The sequence below is a fragment of the Phytophthora ramorum genome, assembly GCF_020800215.1.
Source record: "Phytophthora ramorum isolate Pr-102 chromosome Unknown Phyram_PR-102_s0001, whole genome shotgun sequence".
NCBI lineage: Eukaryota > Oomycota > Peronosporomycetes > Peronosporales > Peronosporaceae > Phytophthora > Phytophthora ramorum.
Genome location: NW_027150647.1, coordinates 3606500 through 3626947, shown reverse-complemented (window position 1 = coordinate 3626947; position 20448 = coordinate 3606500). Strand labels below are relative to the sequence as shown.

The window sequence follows — 20448 nt, the reverse complement described above, 5'->3', positions numbered from 1 at the left end:
ATACGCAAAGCCACCACTTCGTGCTGATGGCCGTTCTACACAGATTTCATGCAGGGATACGAAGTTTCGAGTTCAAAGTGAACAGGGACCAACGTACATTTTGTCAAACGTACATTAAAAAGGAGCCGTTTACACCAGCGTGGTCTTGGAGCTCTTGGTCGCAACCGACTGCTCCTGCTGCAGGTGGTCGTCCTCGTCCGACGCCGACTCGCTGTCGTCCAGCTCGTCGTAAAGGGAGGTCTTGGTGGACTTGGAGGCCTTGCCGCCCTTCACGAGGGTCACATCCTCTTCAGCCGACTCGCTATCGTCGCCAATGATGCCATCCGAACCGTCCTCGTACAGGCTGCCGATCGAGCTGGCAGAAGCACCCGTCTTAGTCGACTTGGTAGCCTTAGTTGACTTGGTGGACTTGGACGACTTGGTGGCGGGGGTCTCCTTCACCAGGGTAGCGTCGTCACTGCCAGAGTCGGAGTCGCTGTCAAGCAGCCACGACAGGTCGTCGCTTCCAGAGTCAGAGTCATCAACGACCGTGGACTTCTTGCCGCCCTTCACGAGAACTTCGTCGGAACCGCTGTCCGAGTCGCTATCCTCGAGCCACGACAGGTCGTCGCTGCCAGAGTCAGAATCCTCAACCACCGTGGTCTTCTTGCCGCCCTTAACAAGAGTGGCATCCTCGCTGCCAGAGTCGGAGTCGCTGTCAAGCAGCCACGACAGGTCGTCGCTGCCAGAGTCAGAGTCGTCAACGACGGTGGACTTCTTGCCGCCCTTCACGAGGGTAAGATCCGTGCTCTCGTCGCCGATGGTGCCATCCGAACCGTCCTCGTACAGGCTGCCGATCGAGCTGGCAGAAGCACCCGTCTTAGTCGACTTGGTAGCCTTAGTTGACTTGGTGGACTTGGACGACTTGGTGGCGGGGGTCTCCTTCACCAGGGTAGCGTCGTCACTGCCAGAGTCGGAGTCGCTGTCAAGCAGCCACGACAGGTCGTCGCTCCCAGAGTCAGAGTCATCAACGACCGTGGACTTCTTGCCACTCTTCACGATGATAGCGTCGTCGCTGCCCGAATCGCTATCGTCGCCGAAAGCGTCCATAATGTCCTGAAGGTCAACCTGGTCGCTGCCGCTGCCGATCAGAGACATAATGTTGACTGTGACATGGCTGCCGTCATTGCTGTCGCTGCCGAACAGGTCGGTCAGGTCAATCGTGAGGTCATCCTCGTCAATGCTGCCACTGCCGTAGAAGTCGCTCAAGTCCACAAATGATCCGCTGGCGGCGCCCTTGCACTCCGTCATGCGCAGGAAGCACTCGTTCGGGTACTCAACTCCGTCAGAGTCCTTGACGGGCTTGTACGTATCCGGGCAGTCGTCCGGGCACGCGTCGCTGCCGCTGGCATCGAGCGAGTCCGAAGCTTCGTCGGACGTCGAGAACTGGAACTCGTCGCCGCTGGCAGACTCCGAGTCAGTCGAACGAAGGTAGTTCGGGTTGCCAGCGTGAGCGGCGGTGACAGCGATAGCCGCAAGAACAAGCCCGGCAGTGAACTTCATTTTAATTTATTTGATTCGTGAGACGATGGCAGTGTGTTGCGCTTCGCGAATTGGAGAATGAGGAGCCCAAACTATGGGTTGCCAACGGCCCGACACCATCCAGGTTTCGATCTCGCGGCATTCAATCCGGAGCGAGTCCCATCCTAAGAACAGAACGACCCATAGTTCGCTGCATATTACTATCGTTTATGCACTTCCATGATGTACCCCATCTGCAAAGATGGCGGTCTGTTTGCGACGAACCTTATGCTGCTGGGTGTAGATTGGCAACATCCGAAGGAAGACAAATCCTCAACAGATCCTCCAGCGAGCTGGACGACGTCGGATCTGTAGGAAGGAGCCAGTGCCTTTAAAGCAATCCATTCCCGAGTCGGGTCTCGACTGAGGTTCTGAGAGTCGTTCGACAGCGTAAACTCTGGCCCCATCAACTTTTGACATGTATTTTACAGTTAAAGTTTTAAAATAATATTTGGATTAAACCTGTAACAGAGTTCAAGCGAGACCTAGGTCGGTGATCTCGACCGTCGTGAAAATAGGTAAGGGGAAGTATGATTCTGCTTTTGACCGTTCCTTCGCGACATGTGCAGTACATGTACACTGAAAAAGTAGGTTTATGGGATCAATTCGTTCTGTAGCAGTTTCTGAGTGTACCGGGATAGCAAGAAGTGCAAACGTTGGCTACCATTGCAGTAACGCTACAGACAGACAACCCCCTCCGTAGTGATACTGGTAGAGACCTATTTTGAAGTGTACCAAATGCTGGGCACAGTTTTAGTTTCGTGGAATATTGCGTGCTGCTAAAATAATACTAAGTGCTGGGCTAGAAAGGACGAGACTGAGGAGGAGCAACAAATAACCACGAGCTCACTACATATAATACATGTACCGGTGCAATAATGTCGCGCAATCCTTGTAAGTGACTATTTTGTAAAATGCAAACGATCCGACGTCGAGATAGGCCCCTCAATCTCTCTGACGAGAACATGGGAGCCCACCGACGAGAATTTCTGCGGCATGAGTGTCTCGGAACTGGTCGCAGATGGTGGTGCATATACAATAGAAGAAAATGATGCAGAACGCGATGCTGAGGATGAAATTGAGCGTGAAACTATCAAGGAAAGGGGTATCTATTATAATAATAGTGTAGCTCGTTGTTAGAGGGACGTCTGATACTTCGAAGTAGATCAGTGAGCGGCTACGAGGGACGCAACATAGAAGTACATTCCATGAATACTTAGGAAGAAAACAAGGCTGCAGCAACCTGAGTATGGATAGACGACTTCGCCGGGTGTGTGATTAGCAGGATATCTAGCCGATTCGACCCTCATATTATTTACTTGAGTACGAACGATCCTCTATTGTGTGATACATGTATTTTAATATTTAAAAGTAGCTTTGGGGATGGAGGCATTACAATCAAGAAGGTACAAAATATTCGATACGGGGGGGGCCAGTATATCTATCTGTGGAGTGAATTACAATCCTGGACATCACGGCCTTAGTGTTTCACTGTTTCATTCCTGTTGAAAGAGTATACCAGACCTTGGACCACTATAGAGTGTGCTGTATGTTGAGCTCAGGTATTTTAAAAGTAAAATTCTTCGAAGTATATAGCAAACGTTTTGTAGACCATAGTTCAGGATTGAATGTAGTATCGTCAATAGCATACCAATCGTCAATAACAAAAACGAATATATACGTACGTACAGCAGCAGCAACGGGCTAACGCTGGTGTCTACAAGAGAGACTTACTGAAGTACTTAAACCGTAGTCTTCGAAGCAGGCAACGTCTTCTCAGCCGGAGCTGGCGTGCCCTTCACAAGCGTGGGGTCGGCACTGCCGCTTTCCTCGCCAATAGTACCGCTCGAACCATCCTCGAACAGACTGCCGATGCTGCTGCTAGACGTCGAGCCAGTCTTGGTCGACTTTTCCGACTTGGTCGACTTCTCCGACTTGGTGGCCAGAATGGGGGCCTCCGTCTCCTTCGTTCCCTTCACAAGCGTGGGGTCGGCACTGCCGCTTCCCTCGCCAATAGTACCGCTCGAACCATCCTCGAACAGACTGCCGATGCTGCTGCTAGACGTCGAGCCAGTCTTGGTCGACTTTTCCGACTTGGTCGACTTCTCCGACTTGGTGGCCAGAATGGGGGCCTCCGTCTCCTTCGTTCCCTTCACAAGCGTGGGGTCGGCACTGCCGCTTCCCTCGCCAATAGTACCGCTCGAACCATCCTCGAACAGACTGCCGATGCTGCTGCTAGACGTCGAGCCAGTCTTGGTCGACTTTTCCGACTTGGTCGACTTCTCCGACTTGGTGGCCAGAATGGGGGCCTCCGTCTCCTTCGTTCCCTTCACAAGCGTGGGGTCGGCACTGCCGCTTCCCTCGCCAATAGTACCGCTCGAACCATCCTCGAACAGACTGCCGATGCTGCTGCTAGACGTCGAGCCAGTCTTGGTCGACTTTTCCGACTTGGTCGACTTCTCCGACTTGGTGGCCAGAATGGGGGCCTCCGTCTCCTTCGTTCCCTTCACAAGCGTGGGGTCGGCACTGCCGCTTCCCTCGCCAATAGTACCGCTCGAACCATCCTCGAACAGACTGCCGATGCTGCTGCTAGACGTCGAGCCAGTCTTGGTCGACTTTTCCGACTTGGTCGACTTCTCCGACTTGGTGGCCAGAATGGGGGCCTCCGTCTCCTTCGTTCCCTTCACAAGCGTGGGGTCGGCACTGCCGCTTCCCTCGCCAATAGTACCGCTCGAACCATCCTCGAACAGACTGCCGATGCTGCTGCTAGACGTCGAGCCAGTCTTGGTCGACTTTTCCGACTTGGTCGACTTCTCCGACTTGGTGGCCAGAATGGGGGCCTCCGTCTCCTTCGTTCCCTTCACAAGCGTGGGGTCGGCACTGCCGCTTTCCTCGCCAATAGTACCGCTCGAACCATCCTCGAACAGACTGCCGATGCTGCTGCTAGACGTCGAGCCAGTCTTGGTCGACTTTTCCGACTTGGTCGACTTCTCCGACTTGGTGGCGAGAATGGGGGCCTCCGTCTCCTTCGTGCCCTTTACTAGGGTGGGGTCCGATTTTTGCGAGTCATCGTTTAGGAAATCCGAAAACGTAATCGTTTTCTTCTTTTCGCCGCTCTCCTCACCCTTGCACTTCGCGATACGCATGAAGCACTCGTTGGAGTACTCCTTGCCGTTTTCATCAGTTACTGGCGAGTAGTCAGTGGTGCACGCGTCAGGGCAAGACGCAGCAGCACTGCCAGCAACAGAAGCTTCGCCCGACGTAGAAGTGGAGCTCAGAGTACATTCGCCAGTAGACGCCAGGACCAGCTCGGTAGCGTTGCACTGAGCGACGGTGAAGGCACAGTCGTTCGTGTACGTGGTGTTATCGGAGCCGCAAACAGGCTCGTAGTCGGTCGTACAGACCGTGTCACAGTCGTAGTGAGCGCTACCAGAGCCTTCAATCGAGTCCCAGCTCCAGTCAAACGAGCCGGAGTCGCTAGGGTAAACCGCAGGACCGGGGCCCAAGTTCAATTTGCTGCCGTCCATAGGGACAGTGATACCGATGGACGTAAGAAGCTTAGGGTCAACAGCTCCGCTCTCGTCACCAATGACACCACTAGAGCCATCGTCAAACAGGCTGCCGATTCCGCTGCTGGAGGCGGCTCCGGTCTTCGTCGACTTTGTAGTTTTTGTCGCTTCCTCCTTGGTCGAGAGCGTGGCAGGGTCACCAGCACGGACAGAGGCAACAGCAATAGCCGCGAGCACGAGGCCGACAGCGATCTTCATCTAGACTTGGGACCTGAAATACAGGTTAGGTGTGCGTTGCGTTTAGCAAATTGCAGAGTGCCAAGCTCCTTCGCTACCTGTAACTTACACGAGCATACAGTATTGCAGTGTCCTTCCGTCGCCGCGGTAGCAGCGCCGTCACGGGGGATCGTGCATCTTCCACTCCCCATCTGGAGAAAAATTGCTCCACACCGTCTCTGGTCCATTTGTGCCCAGCACCATCCGATATTTCCATCTTCGCTGTTCGAACAGCAAGCAGCGAGATCCAGTATTTGACTTCCAAAACTTTTTTCAGGCCTCGAAGCAAATGGAAACGAAGTTTACATGAACAGTGTAAATGATGCCCATAGTGCTGGGTAGAGAGCACAGAATGCACTTGTTTGATCTTCAAACGAAACGCTTCTCCATTCCTACGCTGGTGAATCTAGGACAGTCTGTACGTACGCCACATAAAATCCATGCACACTTCATCGTTTTTGCGCTGTCTTCTGAGACGAGGGAGCTCTATGGACGTCATGGCGGGCAGCTCCAGCGCGTTACGCCGCGTGAATTGGGACCAAGCGTACGGCGCCTTCCTTGGCCTCTTGTGTGGGGACGCAGCGGGTGCAACACTCGAGTTCTCGCCCGGTATCATCACGGAGTCCGATGTCTCTCGCGCCATGACGATGCCTGGGGGAGGGGTCTTCAGGGTGGGCAAAGGGCAAATAACCGACGACTCGGAGCTGGCGCTGTCTCTAGCTCGTGGGCTGCTGGGTCATCACCCAGATGAGGGGTTCCCACTGGAGTCCGTGGCGCGGCAGTACGCGGCGTGGTGCGACTCGAAACCTTTCGACATTGGGAACACTTGTGCCACAGCATTCGGAATCGCCCCTGATGCTGACGGGAACTATGCAGTAGCCATGACCCAGGCTGCAGCTACTAGCTGCAGTGCCAGCGAGGCGAATGGATCGCTCATGCGCATCGCACCGCTCGCAATTTGGAGTGTCGGGGGGTCAGAGAGCACAATCGCCGCGCTTGCCAGGACGGAAGCGACGTTGTCGCACCCAAACCAAGTGTGTCAGGATTGCAATGCTGTCTATTGCCTCATGCTGGAGCATTTGCTCCGCTATCCTGGGGACTTTCAAGGGGCCGTGAACCGTGGAGAACGATTCATAAACTCTTCTGTGGACTCGATTGTGCGCACTTGGTTCTTGGAGGAGTCCCTGGATGTTGCAAACCTCGTGTGTACGCGGAAAGTGGGCCATGTGCGTTGGGCATTCGTGTTGGCCACGCACTTCTTACGCAAAAATGAGGGCTATGAGCGAGCGATTCAGCAGACTTTGCTGAAGGGTGGCGACACAGACACTAATGCTGCTATTGTCGGCGGGCTCATTGGCGCGCTGCATGGCGTGGGGTCTATTCCTTCTCGCATGCGTGAGGCTGTGCTAGCATTTGACGCTACGAAACCTGCAGTAACGCACCGCCCGCGTCCGGAGACGTATCGTGGGGCGCAAGTCTCGAAACTTGTGGAACAACTTTTAGGTGGTGAATTGATGCATTGATTGAAGTCTTGAATTCTTAAAGTAAGACGATGGCGGTGGTAAGCTTGGGTTTTCTGTGGCTCTGGGGCGAAAAGCGGTGAAGTGTTTGGCTTTCGAAAGTGTTTCGAGCTACATATACTTTCCATTCCACGATTGGCCGATATGCTAACATTGAACGCAGAGATTGCTCGTCGGATGTACTACATACATACATGTAGATGATGTCCGTTCGTCTACCACTTGTCTGTTCTGAAGCAGTGATGACTTAACAATTTTCAACATCATCTTCTGTTATCTACGCTTGTTGGCACGGATTGGCGCTGGGGCCAAATCATCTTTGCGGAGAGATCTCGAAGGGTTTTCGAACGGGTCTGGCCCGAAGAGCTGACGCTACGAGTTACATGATGTACGTAGAATAACGTTACCGGCATTTTCATACGTGCTGTGATCACGGGGCATTTTCATCCGCTTGGTATATGCCGTGAAGGCGCGAACATTGATAACAAAACAAAAAACTTCTGGCATCAGGTGTCTTTGTTTCAACGCGCAACCTTGGTTTTCAGCGTTACGCTCCAACGGATGCATCCATTTTTCGTTTTCCTCGCTGGACGAGCCAGCTCTGAGACTGCGGTGTTGCTCTCGCGATCGCTCGAGTTGATTTCTGAAGTCAATCGTTTTTGGCTTGCCACTGCTCTTCACCTTACCTTCGCCAGACGTATCAAAAGCTCTCATTTGAGTATCTTTGCCTGTTATTGGTTCTCAGAATTATAATCCTCGGTGCGGCAAGGCAACCTGCACTGAAGCTATCCTTCTGTTGGAGTTTCAACAAACGTGTTTTTTTGCTCAACTAACAACATATACATCGGACAAACAACCAGTGTCATCGCCGAGAGCTCAAAAATCCCTCAAAGCTAAGCGAATCATGAACAAATAATAACAGGAAAGGTTGATATCCGAGCTGGGTGCGTATGATGTATTAATACATCACGCTAACGTTGGTGGGAGGATTCAAGGTGCTCTGTTCGGTGGCCCTACCATGAATGAAGCTGTACTTCGACGCCTTTGATTTATTCTTCTTCAACGGATAGGCTGATACTACAAAAGAAGAAAAAAACTGCACTGAGCACAACAATGGAGCGAGTAGTATCTCTAGGTTGATACTACTACTACATGAACAATACTACTCAGTGCTCATGGCCTATATCGTACTGTATCACGGACTGCGTGTCAGCATCACTCGCGTTCTTATAATGAAGAGCACACGTTTACCACGTGTAGCGGGTCATGGTATACGTTGGGTCCAGGTTCGTCTTCTCCATTAGCTTCTCCAGCAGGTCAGGCTTCACGCGCAACTCTTCTTCAGTTGTACCCCAAGCGTTCACTGCGAGTTCCTTGGCATGAACTCCACCGGCAATAAAGATACTGTCCACTCCAGTATTCTTGGCTCCCTGAATGTCGTGATGCAGCGAGTCACCAATGTGGACAACCTTGGACTTGTCAGTCACATTCGCCAAGTCCAGGCAGACTTCGAAGTGCTCCTTCATCGGCTTGCCAAAGTAGACGACCTTGCCGCCCATTTCCTCGTACACTTTGGCGATGCCGCCTCCCATGTGCACGAAACGGTCATTCGCCACAACGGCCAGCACATCCGGGTTGGGACACAGCAGCGGGAGGTTGCGTTCCAGACCGACACGCAGGAACTCCTTCATGGCTTCGTTCATTTCGCCCGTGTGGCGATAGTCCGTGGGCAGAACTTCAGCGACGCGGTCGCTGTAGCATACCTGCTGCGTGCCTTCCACCATCAGGAACTGCGCCTTGTCCAGCGGCACAATCTCCACGTCCAACCCGTGGAAGATTGACTCGGGGTCCGACGCGCGCTTGGCGACTTTGCCGTCCAGGTCGGAGGTCATGAGCGAGCAGCGCGCGTGCGTGTCGCGTCGATCCAGCAGGTAGTCGTGACACACCTGTCCGCCCGTGACGCCCTGGAAGTCGGTGGAGAACCCCATAGGCCCCAGCTTGGTCGGAAGGCCGCAGGAGCGATGCGCAGTGTTGGACAACAGCACCACCTTCTTCCCGGCTTGGATCATGCGGTTGAAGCAGTCGACCGCTCCGATGTAGGGGATTGTGCCATTGTGCAGCACGCCGTACTGGTCGATGAGGACCACGTCGTAGTTGTCTAGCGCTTCGGACAGCCCCTTGATGATCTACGTCACGGAGGGGGCAAGATTTAGTGCTACATGTACTCACCGAGAAACACACGGGGCATGGACGATTTCTACCTTGGTCATGGCGGTCGATCGGTTTTCTGCTTGGTGTATTGCAAAGTGAGTTTCATTTGCCGAGATTCACAAATGACAAAAGAGGAATAAATATATTCTTGATTTGTCTCTCCTGCGATTTTGCTTCGGTGTCCCCAGCGCAAGGCGTGGTCGACGATGAATCATGTTGCCTTGCGCCATTGAGGCGCACGATCACGTCAGGTGACCCACCCCCTCAGCTTTTTGTTTCGCGTGCAAGCATGCGGAGAAACATACGTGCAAAGACTTTTCAGTGATGCAGTTCAGGACTGCAGGAATATTGATACCGTTGCTCTTTCAAAAAGAAGCGTGAAGCATGAGCGTGAGTCCGATGCATCTTCGCTCTTGACAAGTTGCAGACTCACGAGGTGCAGTTGTACCCACGGAGCTTTGAGAGCCCGACCTTCTAAGCGCTAGTCAAGATTCATCGACATGTATTCTTATTTCGCTAGAATCGAGGTTGTCTGCCGCCGTCTCCTGTCCTGAATGTCGTTGAAGCCAGCCTCATGCTTTTCTGTTCGGTGTGCCGACTTTCCAGCTGCACGAGGCAGACGGCGTGCAAGAAAAGTCTTCGGTGCTTTGGTTTTTGCTCCAAACGTTGTTTTTCTCATCCGTTTGATGCGAAGCCCGTATCGGTTTTCATCTCTCCATCGCGAGAACAACGGTGCTTTTGTGTGTGTACATGCCTTCTTCGCTGAAGGAGTTTGAACTTGACTCGACTACGCGTGAACATGTATGATCCACGAAGACAATCAGGACTCCTGATTCAGAAGTGCACTTCACATTTCCGCCGGATGAACACTGCGACGCGCACAGAAAATGTCTGCCTTTCCCCAGATCAGAGCCTCTCCGGATAGAAAAACGAGAGCTGCTGCCCTAACGTTGAGCAACGCTGCATTCTCGAATTCGCAGACGTGAAAAGCGTTCCTAATCGAAATCAAACATGAAGCCTGCTGTGGGTATCGTCGTCGCGGCTATCGCCCTCACCTCCGTCCGCGCTGGTAAATCGCTCGTGGGTGTTAAATCTCCAGAGCCTTCGTCGGACGATGCATCAGCGTCGTCCTCATGGGACTTTAGCTGGAATGCCTCGGACTCAACGGAGGCCTCTGGCAGCGGCTACAGCTGCGACGAGATCTGCCCGACCAAATACGACCCCGTGTGTGGGTCCGACGGCGTCACCTACGTGAATGACTGCGCGCTCAGCATTGCTCAGTGCAACACAACCGAGCTGACGTTGATGGCCACTGGGGAATGCGCGGGGGGCTCTATTTCATCGTCGGTCGAAGGTTCCAAGTCTGGAAGCTCAGACATGGCTTGTCCTGGCGCGTGCCTCGATGTGTACGACCCTGTTAGCGATGAGAGTGGCAAGACGTACTCGAACGAGTGCTACATGCGAATGGCCAAGTGCAAGGACACGAAGAAAGATGTGGATGTCCTTGCAGAGTACAAGAGGCTGTACGGTCGATCGTTCGGTGCGTCCCGCGATGATAGCGTAGGAGACGACTCCGCTAGTGAGGCGAGTGGCAGCTCGTCCGCCGCAGTGAAGGGCACCAAGGCCCCCAAGAAGGCGGGGAAGAGTTCGAAGGCCACAAAGAGTACAAAGGCGCCAAAGACGACGAAGACTTCGTCTACCAGCGGCGTCGGCAGTTTATTCGAGGATGGATCCAGTGGGGTTATTGGCAGTGATAGCTCGTCCAGCAGCTCGAACTGCGCTGGCGCTTGCCCCGACATTTATTCGCCTGTGTGCGGCTCCGACGGCGTCACTTACTCTAGCTCATGCCAGCTGGAGCTCGCTAGCTGCCAGAATCCCAAGCTTGACCTGAGTCAGGCCAGCGAGGACGTTTGTTCCGGTTCTGAGGCCACCACAACACAGCAGGAAACTGTGTCCAAGGATGCATCCAAGAGCACGAAGACTACTGCTTAGATAACTGGACATCGGTGAGTGTAGAGAGTAAAATCACGTCGTTAGCCTCTATTTTAAAGCTTTAGACGCCCGTATTGCTCGCAGCACGAGCCCGTCGTACGTCGATTAAACACATCAAGCAGTCCATCGCAACCCATGCGAGTCGCTATTGTACAATGACAGAAGTGCACTGTTGTGAGGAGATCAGTCAGAGCCACTTGTCTGCCATCTGCGTACCTTTGCACTCGCCATGATCTTTGACGCCGCAAGCGAAGGACATGCAGAAGCCATGCAGCCGCTAGGGCGACGTGGCTCGCTTTTTTATGGCTTGATGCTGCGCTGAAAGTCAATGATAGCAGTTCATTCTTCAATTTGCGAAGCCCTACTGTAACCGCGTCTAAGAGATGAAGCTCGGCTGCGCCTTCGTGTTTGTGGTTGTCACTGCCGCTTTTACTTGCGCTGTGAACGTCAGCACGGTCGAGTCATCAGCCCCAGGCAACTCCAGCTGTGTTTGGTCTTGCAAGACAAGTTGAGATACAGTCACACCTCAATAAGTGACGGCCGATCTGTCTGATCCGAGACGTTGTTTTATTTAGAGAATGTGTCAGATATGGAAATGGCTACATCCACATTGGTGTAAAAAAGGTATCCAGTGATGTCTGCCGCCGCCGCTTCACTACTTGGTCTCTAGCTACCATTGTCAAGGCCTGTATCGTTTCCAGTTCCGCTTTGTATCCCCTTCACACTAGAATAGAAACGAAGGAAGCTCCATACAATAGGCGAGTGCTGTCGATGCTGGCTGACACAGGGGTTTGTCGTTCTCGTCGTCCACGTCACCATCCACCTCTTCAGCATCATCGTCCTCGGCATCGCCTTCTGGGAGCTCGTCAACTTCAACGTCAGAATCAATCTCCAAGTAATGGGCAACACTATCGTGGGCGCTAACCCCCTCCAGCATGCTCACAATATCGTTTACCACAGCTAGAAGTCGGCATAAGGACGACGACTAGAACGGACATAGGAAGTCAGTGACATCAATGTACCTCACAAAAAAACAATATCGTTTGCCACACTTTCTTCAGCAGCCAACGCATACTCCCCTGCCTGGCGGAGCTCCCCCAACAACGTAGCGTCTACGATCCTTGACTTCACCCAGTAGTTGCGTATGCAATCGGCCGTCACATCGCCCCAACTATCGATTCTGAACTGGATTGCCTCGAGAAGGTTCAGTTTCCGCTTTATGTCGCCTTCCATTGCGTAAAGGCACCAGCGGACAAATCGACGACGGTAGCGTGCCTTAAACGATCGGATGATGCCTACAAATATAATATCAATCAGTAAGTTCACCAACCATTAACCAAATATGTGAGAAAGCTTACCTGCATCGAGTGGCTGCACCGACGAAGTCAGATTCGGAGGGAGGAAGTGCACATCAACATGTGAAAGTGGCTTGATAACTTTGTGACTCGAAGCGTTATCAATCAGTAAAAGAACCTTTCGATTTTCCACAGCCATCTTTAAGTTGAAAGATTGTAGCCACTCCAAAAAGATAATTGCTGTCATCCAGACCTTCTTCGTATGGTAATACACAACAGACTTGCCTTTAAGTTCACGCCGCGTACCACCTTGAAAGCACCGTGGATTCGCTGCTGTCCCTATGACTAACAGATCCAGTTTGTGCGTTCCAGTCGCATTGCAGCAGAATGCGATAGTTACTTGGGCCTTGTCACGCTTCTTGCCCTTACGGCTCATTGTTGCGAGAGTTGAGACAGCATGGCGCACGACTGGAAACGCTAGTTGTGATTGAGCGTTGCGGCGAAAGACTGACGTTGTTCAGGGCAGGACGCTGTTTAAATGACTGGCAGACAAGCGGTCGAGCAAATCCAGGCGAGGCACGATTTAGCGTCCATTCAGGGAGTTCCCCCGCTGTCAGTTAGAGAATAAGGAGGGTTTTAGTCAGTTAGAGAACGTCTATAGTGAAAGTCATATAAACTCTTTTGCACACAGAGACGACAACCAGATAAAGAACGCGTAGTCAGGTAGAGAGGCTCAGTTTGGGAGGTGTGACTGTAATCGGGTGTGCACGATGGACTACCGGTATGCACCAGTGTGCGGTTCTGATGGAGTGACGTACATGTACATGTACTTACATGTACTATCCAGGCCAGTGAGGGAGAATGTGCGGCCAGCAAAAGTAACTAGTTGAAGCGCTACCAAACAAGTTGTCCTGTCCAAGTATTTTGCTCACCAGGCATGTCTCTGGTCGCCGCTGCGGACGACACTGTGTAAACTTTTATATCATACCGACTGCTTTGTCCATCTGAAATGTCGTTTTAATCGGACCTTAAAGGGCAAGGGTGTGAGATATTAATCTGAGGTATTCCAACGTCTAATTCGGGGGTAATCACACATTAATAAGGACGCTTGAGCAGTGCGGTAGAGATGTGAGCCCCAACCGGCCGCCAGTCATTGTTCAAAATTCCCTACATTGCCATGTACTCGTCAGATTTTTGCGCGAGAGAGCAATAACTCTACATTAAGCTTAATTGCCACCAGTTGTGCTTGCTTTGCGTGTTGGCTTGACTTCATGTAGAGTTTCATGTCCGGCCGAGATCACCTTTACCTAAGCTATTGAGTAGACCATCTCAAAGCTATCATGCTCCTCGTCAATCTTTGTTGGAAAGATTTGAGCTTCACTAGCGTGGTGACCAGCAACCTACCGTTGTTAAATGTCTGTTGATGTGTTAGGGACACGATGTTGGAGTCGAACTTGTGGTCGCTGCTGCCCACGATTACAACATTTGATATTGAACAGGGACAACAGTTCTGCTAGTCTGTCAAAACTCCTAATCCTTACTTCGACTCTCTGCGTTGTGGACGCTCAGAATGCCCAGCCAAGCATGGGTATTCTGAGGGAGTTAAACTTATAAATCGGCTGGAGAGGCCGCTAATAAAACAGACTTCAAACTTAGTTGACTCCGTTTATATCCGAGGTTACGCTGCTGTAAATCGATTGATTTGCAAATAAATAGGACGTCCTGCATGGCTTTCACAACATGTATTATTACTATTAATAGTACAGTTAGTTGTTGCTTGCTTGTTCAGCAGCAGTATTCGTGAGGAGTGTGCATGTATTAGACAACGTTAATACTGTACTGTGTAGTTGCACCGGTCGATCGAACGCAGAAGCAAATTGCTCAGCGCGCACCAGCATCTGGCTACATGTACCACAAGTTTTCTTGCTTTCCTGTGAGGTAGACTAAAAACGATTTTAATCGCTTAGTAATTTGTGCGTGCTGAATGGTATCGAACAGCAAAGCGTTTTGAAGTTGCGGAACCGTAATCTCGGAAACCACATTGTAACACGTAAACTGTATGCTGCATTGTGTGTACGTGCGAACTATCGGACAGCCGCTATAGACATGCCTGCCGGTGATTCATTCTCCAATTCGCTTCGAACCTCGCACTCCAGCCTATCTCCAGTACATTATCACGATGAAGTTTTCTCTCACTCTCGCTCTCGTGGCCGTCGCTGTCACGTCAACTGCCGCCGCCACCGACGACAACTGCTCCTTTGGATGCCTCGACGTGTACCAGCCAGTTTGTGGATCCGACGGCAACACGTACTCCAACGCTTGCTATCTGCGCCTTGCTGCGTGCAAGAGCAACGGTGACATCGACCAGGCGTCTGACGGAGAGTGTGCGTCGACGCCTTCGCCCTCGGCAACGCCGTCGCCGGAAACGTCGACATCCAGCAGCACCAGCGGAACTGTGGGATGCCCTGACGCGTGCCTGGACGTGTACGACCCGGTGAGCGACGAGAATGGCGTTGAATACTCGAACGAGTGCTACATGCAGATGGCTAAGTGCAAGGGTACCGGCAACACTGCTAACCGCATTGACGACTTCGCTATGGTGAACGCCCAGCGAAAGCTCGCATTCGCCCCCGACTACCAGGGCCCGCCCTGCGGTGACATGCTGTGCCCCGACAACTACGCGCCTGTGTGCGGCTCCGACGGCGTCACGTACACAAACGAGTGCAACTTGGGCATCGCCAGCTGCAACCAGCCGAAGCAAAACATCACGCAGGTGTCGACCGACGTGTGCCCGCCTTCTACGCCTCTCACTGCCTAACTCCAGAATGCAAAAACTACGGTAGCAGCCTAACTCTGAATTTCACAATACATGTGCGCTTCTCCAAACTTGTGTACAACACACCTAACTTTACTTTCTACCAGCCAATCAAAAGGCTGAAAATTGGATCCACTTTCTCCCCTTCATCCCTAAAATCAGCACCAACAGCAAACAGATCGATCGACATCATGGCTGACGGCTACGACCCACAGAAGTCTCGCGTGGCGGAGGACACGCTGGCCGATTTCCTGCGCGCACCGCTCACGGGCGACCTGACGGAGGTGCCCGGCATCGGCAAGGCGGCGGTGACGAAACTCGGCTCGTCGGAGGACGGTGAGGACGTCGTGTCGAACACGTTCCAGCTCATCGGCAAGTTCCTCATGCTCAAGGTGCGTGTCCTGCTGCTGCTAGATGCTGCTGAGCTGTGGGGAGGAAGGTGCTGACACTGCTCTTTGTGCAGGAAAACTCGGACGACAACGACGACGGAGTGATCGACTGCGCGGCGCACTGCGACGCCTTCTGGTTCTGGCTCAAATCCAAGGGCATCACGGCTTACAGAAGGTGATGGCTCTGGCTTTGAGTAGAGAGACCTGGTTCTTGGGGAGACTAACGTTGGTGGGTTTGTTGCATAGTGGTATTGTGATGGCCATTGCCGAGAAAGTGAACACGTTACTGCCTGGTATTTATGACGCCGGAGAGTTCCAATAGAGCAGCGGCAAAGGTTTCCGAGAAAATACGGAGGTAGGAGAACGCAGACAGTCCCAGTTTTAGCCTCCCAAGATGCAGTAGGAAGAGAGAGAGAGAGATGCAGCACCTCCATCTAGCAGTTAAACAGAGAGAAATGCAGACTTGATGTTCCTCTGTTGAAGTGTACCCATTCTGACATTATTGGCTATTATCGTAAATTCGTGAAACTTAACAGGCTATCCACCGCATTTTATCTCTCGCTTTGCCTTCAACTTTCATTTTCCTCGATGACGCGGCGCGCCAAGGAGCGGCGCATGGAGCGCGTGCACGCCAAACTGCGGCAGCACGAGGAGAAGCTGCTGCGCGACCAACGTCTGAGTGCGCGTCCTTCGTGGATCCAGCTGTTAACCGCCATCGACGGGACCTCCAGCAGCAGTAGCAACCTCCGCCTGTCCAGCGAGAGCCCCCAGAAGCCGACGATCGTCGACGAACTGCAGTGGAAGAGCTCGCAGGTGCCCATCGCAGCGGCCGGCGGCTTCCAGCTGCCCATCAAACTGGACGCACGCAAGGGAGAGCTCCACTACGCGTTTTCCACTAGGGACTATGACGTCAACTTCGGTGTGCAGATGGTCTGCGCTGACGGGAGTTTGATTGAGCTGCTGGATACGCAGCGCTATGAGAGCCAGAAGCAGCAGGTGGAAGGTCAGCTGAAGCTCTCGGGCCCCGGCATGGTGCTCTTAATTTGGGACAATTCGTTCTCGTGGGTCAACACGAAGCAGTTAGCGTACCACGTGGAGCTCAAGCAGGAGACGCCGCCCGTGTCCGACGCGGAGAAAACGCAGCTGGCTCTCAAGGCGAGATTGCAACGCGAGCAGAAGCTGCTGCAACGTGAAGGAGAGTACGACGGACTGGAGACGCAGGTGCAGACGGAAGCGCAGACCATCGACTTGCTGCATCATCAGATTGAAGAGCTGCAGACGCAGTTGAAGCTGCATGAGGAGGCTAAGGAGAATGTGAACAAGAAGAAGGACCAAGTGGGGGAACAGATTGAAGAGTTGTGCTGGGAACTGCAAGGTACCAGGGGGAGAAATTTTATTTTGGATCTCACGATTGTTATTGACAAAGAATTTTGGTTGTTTGACGTGGAATTGCAGCGCTGAGCTGGAGATGCTTAGACCAGGCAACACTGCATCGTATCCTTGGTTTCCTGGATGAAAAAGATCTGGCTGCATGGTGCGTTGTTAGACGTTTGTGGAGTTGACCAAAATGCTGACTTTTGATATTTTAGGTCATTGACTAGCAAAAAGTGGTACGATCACGGGCGTGCTTATCGAGCCAGTAAGGTCGAAAATGCCAAGTCGAATTCACAAGTGGGTGCATGAATCATCCCTGGTACATATTGAAGCCAACTAGCGCGGAGAAAGCTACACCGTATGTGTATTGTCACCGGTCGTTTTCGCTGATCGTGAGCTGCTCGATGGTCTTCAAGAGTTTTCTATGCACGATTTCAAATAGATTTTCGTTAGTTAGCGATGATTGTGCGAAAACAGGGTTGAGGTCGTACTTGGCGGCATCCATGTCGCTGGAAGCTTTTTTCGACAACAGGCTCATTCTTGGTTTTCTGCCATGTGCTTGACAACCTGCGTCCTCGGTATTTTCCAAGATTTCATCGATACCTTCCAGCACTCTTGTTCGCGAAGAAACACCATCGGGACGTCTATCTCCGATTCGACTGAGCCTCTGTTCGGTGTTGAAAACGGTATAAGAACCTGATAAATACGTGTGTCGCACCATCGCAACTTACCTTTTGGGAAACCTTGAACTCTTCATCGATCGAATTTGCGCACGTCTCCAAAACTCGGAGACGCTGAGTCATCTGCTGCATATTATCTCGCAAGTCGAGTAAAGAATCGATGCCATTTGAGCTATCGCGATCATCATTGGTCGTGCCTGGGCGCTCTTGAACAGGAAAGTGCTGCCGGTAGCTAGCCCGATACCTCACCTTCATCGTATCATTCATCCGTTCTACGGTGCGATTCTCAGTATTACCAAGACTTGGCGAATGCTGACTATCCGACTGGTTTTCCTCGCTCCCATCTTCTGAGTTTAGATTATTAATACGAGGAACCAACACGGTTGAAACAGAGGGTGGCATAGTGAAGTGCTGGGTGTCTTCAGCGGCATCGTTGTTAGCCGTGCTAGTCATCGCGTCAGTACCGCCAAATCGAGAGACTTGAAGAAACTTCTTGCGATTATTAAATCGGATTTTTTCGCCACCACTACTTGGACTGTCGAGATCTACCCAAATGGGATATTTATCCGCAATGTTCAACGGCGGGGGTCCCCGTTTTCTTCGTGCACTGTTTACTGAGCTATCTTCAGTCATACGGCACTGAATTCCAACACCTTTTTGTGAATGACTTTCGCTCGCAGCATGAGGTAATCGAGCAACTGCCTTGCCTTCGTCACATTCTTGAAGCACCGGCGAAGCCTTCTCCGGCCCAATATCGTCGCGCTGATCACCAAGTTCTTTCATTGCTTTCGTTGTCGAAACTAGCCGGGAAGCGATATCGCTTGTCTGGGCGCTTACCGTCTTCAGTTTAATCACATCTGTACACTCAACATCGAATACCGATGTTTTTGGTTTTGTTCGGTATCCCCTTGCTTGCTGTGGCGGTCCACTTTCCTGGTAAATAAATTGTCTTCTTTTCACGGAAGGATTGCGCTGTTGGGAACTTCTACCCAGCAACTTTAAGCTCGCGCTATCAGTTCCGTACTCGAGTCGTAATGGATAAACAGGTTCTTTTAGTGGGGGACATTCACTTAATCCCTTGCGCTGATTTTTTGAGGGGTTTCGTTTGATACCGGAACGCTGTAAAGTGTCACCTCTAGTTGAAATGGTAAGTGGGTTCTGAATATTACTTCCAGCCTTAGTATTTGATGACGTATTGGCATCCCCGTTGGCATAGGCAATTCCACTTTCGTTGTCCGAATCGCTGCGAGTGTGGCCATCGTTTTCCTGTCGCAGACGGAAAAGCTTAAGCGCGTTGCGAACAGAATCATGTCGTTGGAATTGCTTGGACGGCTGATTGATTTCAATATCCGCTTCGGAACTAGCTGCCGAGTAACGACGGCGATTCAAGTCGCGAACTTGAAGAGATATCCGTGTCATCCGCTGGAGTTCAACTAGCGCACTGGTAGATTTTTCAACTTCAGTTTTGTCTGGTAACTTTCCAGGTACTGTTTTCTTAACGCCATCAGAAATGGCGGTCCTCTGTTTCGTTCGCGTATCTGGAATGTCTTCGCTTGAGCTTGACTCTCTAGGTTGCGCATGGTGCTCACGGGCAGTGACGATCGTCACAGCCTGTATTTTTTCTTCTAAATGTTGAGTTTGTGCCTGTAGCAGGGCTATTACTTCATCACGAGATATCAAGCTCTCAGTCGTCCGAGGCTCTGCTGAATGCTCAATTGTACGAATAGAAACTGGTTCAGACTTAGCACCAATACGTGGGGGTAGATCAGTCGCAACGTTGACTGTTGATTTGTCGAGTTCATCTTGCACGATGTCTTCTGATGTGCTAAAATCACCTGGTGCTGGAGTGTTAGTGACCACAACTTCGTAAGGGCATTTTGCTAGCACTGACATAATCTGCAAAAACTCTGGATCGCAACAACAACTCACCAGCACCTCAATATCACTGTCGCTGGTATAGTTGCGTGCTGGTCCATGGAATTGATTTCGACTGCCTTGGACATGGAGAAAAGCTTCCCTGATGCGCTTTTGAAATTGTTGATAATGTTGCTCGCACTCCTCTGGAGTCACACCCATCGATGCTTGCTGAACTATTTGCCGTAGACTTTGATATCTTTTAAGGTGCCGCGTTACAATCTTGTGTGGTGGGAAACCCCACGCGATGACAGTGGCGGTTTTGGGTGCATTCATTGTAGATGCTTCTTCCAAGAGTGACAATTGAGTGCTAAGGAGTTCTTCATTGTCACTATTTAGTGTTCTTAGTGCGTTAAGATGAAGCGCACAAATAGCAGCAAGAGCACCAATAGATTTGTTCGCATGGACATCAATGCCATCTTTCCCTTTCAAAATGTGAGCACTTCGAGCGCAAATACCAGCTTTCTCGCGAATCCAAAGCCCCCAAGCTAATAGCATCAGAGATCGGACAATTTTTCGTGATCTAACAGATAGCCTTTCGTGATTATCTCCAGACTGTCGAAATCTTGGCAAGCATAGCTCAGTCTCAAATAGTACTGCTCGCACCTTTGAAATACCATCGGAAAGCGTCTCCTTTTCTGTTGACAACGATTCCAGTTGTGGGTCAAAACAGTTTATTGCAAATGATTGTTCAAAGAGGTTACTAACTTCTTCATGAGCGGCCTCGAGGTGCCAAACAATCCGCGAAATCAAACATACGACACGTGCTTGCAATTGCTCATCGAGGTGAGAGAATCTCCATTGTGGGCTTGTTTCGGAATCACAATTCGCTGTAGTTCTGGATACTGCATTAGACAGCGTCTGGCGGTAAGCACTGAACTCCAACTCGAATGGAAATGGATGTGGGAGGCGC

General features: G+C 51.6%; 9 protein-coding genes across 9 annotated transcripts; 5 read left to right on the top strand and 4 right to left on the bottom strand.

The window, feature by feature from the left end:
• Nucleotides 1–129: 129 nt before the first annotated feature.
• On the bottom strand, nucleotides 130–1542 carry KRP23_860 (uncharacterized protein; the record flags this gene model as incomplete). The annotated part of the gene is made up of 1 exon (XM_067893835.1): nucleotides 130–1542. One exon carries the CDS (start codon nucleotides 1540–1542, stop codon nucleotides 130–132), a length of 1413 nt encoding a protein of 470 aa, XP_067751424.1.
• A 1760-nt stretch (nucleotides 1543–3302) lies between these two features.
• On the bottom strand, nucleotides 3303–5327 carry KRP23_859 (Extracellular protease inhibitor 10; the record flags this gene model as incomplete). Its single annotated transcript, XM_067893824.1, has 1 exon — nucleotides 3303–5327. One exon carries the CDS (start codon nucleotides 5325–5327, stop codon nucleotides 3303–3305), a length of 2025 nt encoding a protein of 674 aa, XP_067751423.1.
• A 506-nt stretch (nucleotides 5328–5833) lies between these two features.
• KRP23_858 (putative ADP-ribosyl glycohydrolase L543) lies at nucleotides 5834–6868 on the top strand (the record flags this gene model as incomplete). The annotated part of the gene is made up of 1 exon (XM_067893813.1): nucleotides 5834–6868. One exon carries the CDS (start codon nucleotides 5834–5836, stop codon nucleotides 6866–6868), a length of 1035 nt encoding a protein of 344 aa, XP_067751422.1.
• Nucleotides 6869–8112: 1244 nt separating this feature from the next.
• On the bottom strand, nucleotides 8113–9135 carry KRP23_857 (uncharacterized protein; the record flags this gene model as incomplete). Its single annotated transcript, XM_067893801.1, has 2 exons — nucleotides 8113–9051; nucleotides 9127–9135. 2 exons carry the CDS (start codon nucleotides 9133–9135, stop codon nucleotides 8113–8115), a joined length of 948 nt encoding a protein of 315 aa, XP_067751421.1.
• Nucleotides 9136–10087: 952 nt separating this feature from the next.
• KRP23_856 (Extracellular protease inhibitor 10) lies at nucleotides 10088–11068 on the top strand (the record flags this gene model as incomplete). The annotated part of the gene is made up of 1 exon (XM_067893790.1): nucleotides 10088–11068. One exon carries the CDS (start codon nucleotides 10088–10090, stop codon nucleotides 11066–11068), a length of 981 nt encoding a protein of 326 aa, XP_067751420.1.
• A 3474-nt stretch (nucleotides 11069–14542) lies between these two features.
• Nucleotides 14543–15181, top strand: KRP23_855 (Extracellular protease inhibitor 10; the record flags this gene model as incomplete). The annotated part of the gene is made up of 1 exon (XM_067893779.1): nucleotides 14543–15181. One exon carries the CDS (start codon nucleotides 14543–14545, stop codon nucleotides 15179–15181), a length of 639 nt encoding a protein of 212 aa, XP_067751419.1.
• Nucleotides 15182–15369: 188 nt separating this feature from the next.
• KRP23_854 (uncharacterized protein) lies at nucleotides 15370–15889 on the top strand (the record flags this gene model as incomplete). The annotated part of the gene is made up of 3 exons (XM_067893767.1): nucleotides 15370–15570; nucleotides 15642–15742; nucleotides 15814–15889. 3 exons carry the CDS (start codon nucleotides 15370–15372, stop codon nucleotides 15887–15889), a joined length of 378 nt encoding a protein of 125 aa, XP_067751418.1.
• A 266-nt stretch (nucleotides 15890–16155) lies between these two features.
• KRP23_853 (SEC14-like protein 2) lies at nucleotides 16156–17250 on the top strand (the record flags this gene model as incomplete). The annotated part of the gene is made up of 3 exons (XM_067893756.1): nucleotides 16156–16942; nucleotides 17023–17101; nucleotides 17157–17250. The coding sequence occupies 3 exons, from the start codon at nucleotides 16156–16158 to the stop codon at nucleotides 17248–17250; spliced, it is 960 nt and encodes a 319-aa protein (XP_067751417.1).
• A 61-nt stretch (nucleotides 17251–17311) lies between these two features.
• Nucleotides 17312–17753, bottom strand: KRP23_852 (uncharacterized protein; the record flags this gene model as incomplete). The annotated part of the gene is made up of 3 exons (XM_067893745.1): nucleotides 17312–17363; nucleotides 17433–17608; nucleotides 17673–17753. 3 exons carry the CDS (start codon nucleotides 17751–17753, stop codon nucleotides 17312–17314), a joined length of 309 nt encoding a protein of 102 aa, XP_067751416.1.
• Nucleotides 17754–20448: the final 2695 nt, after the last annotated feature.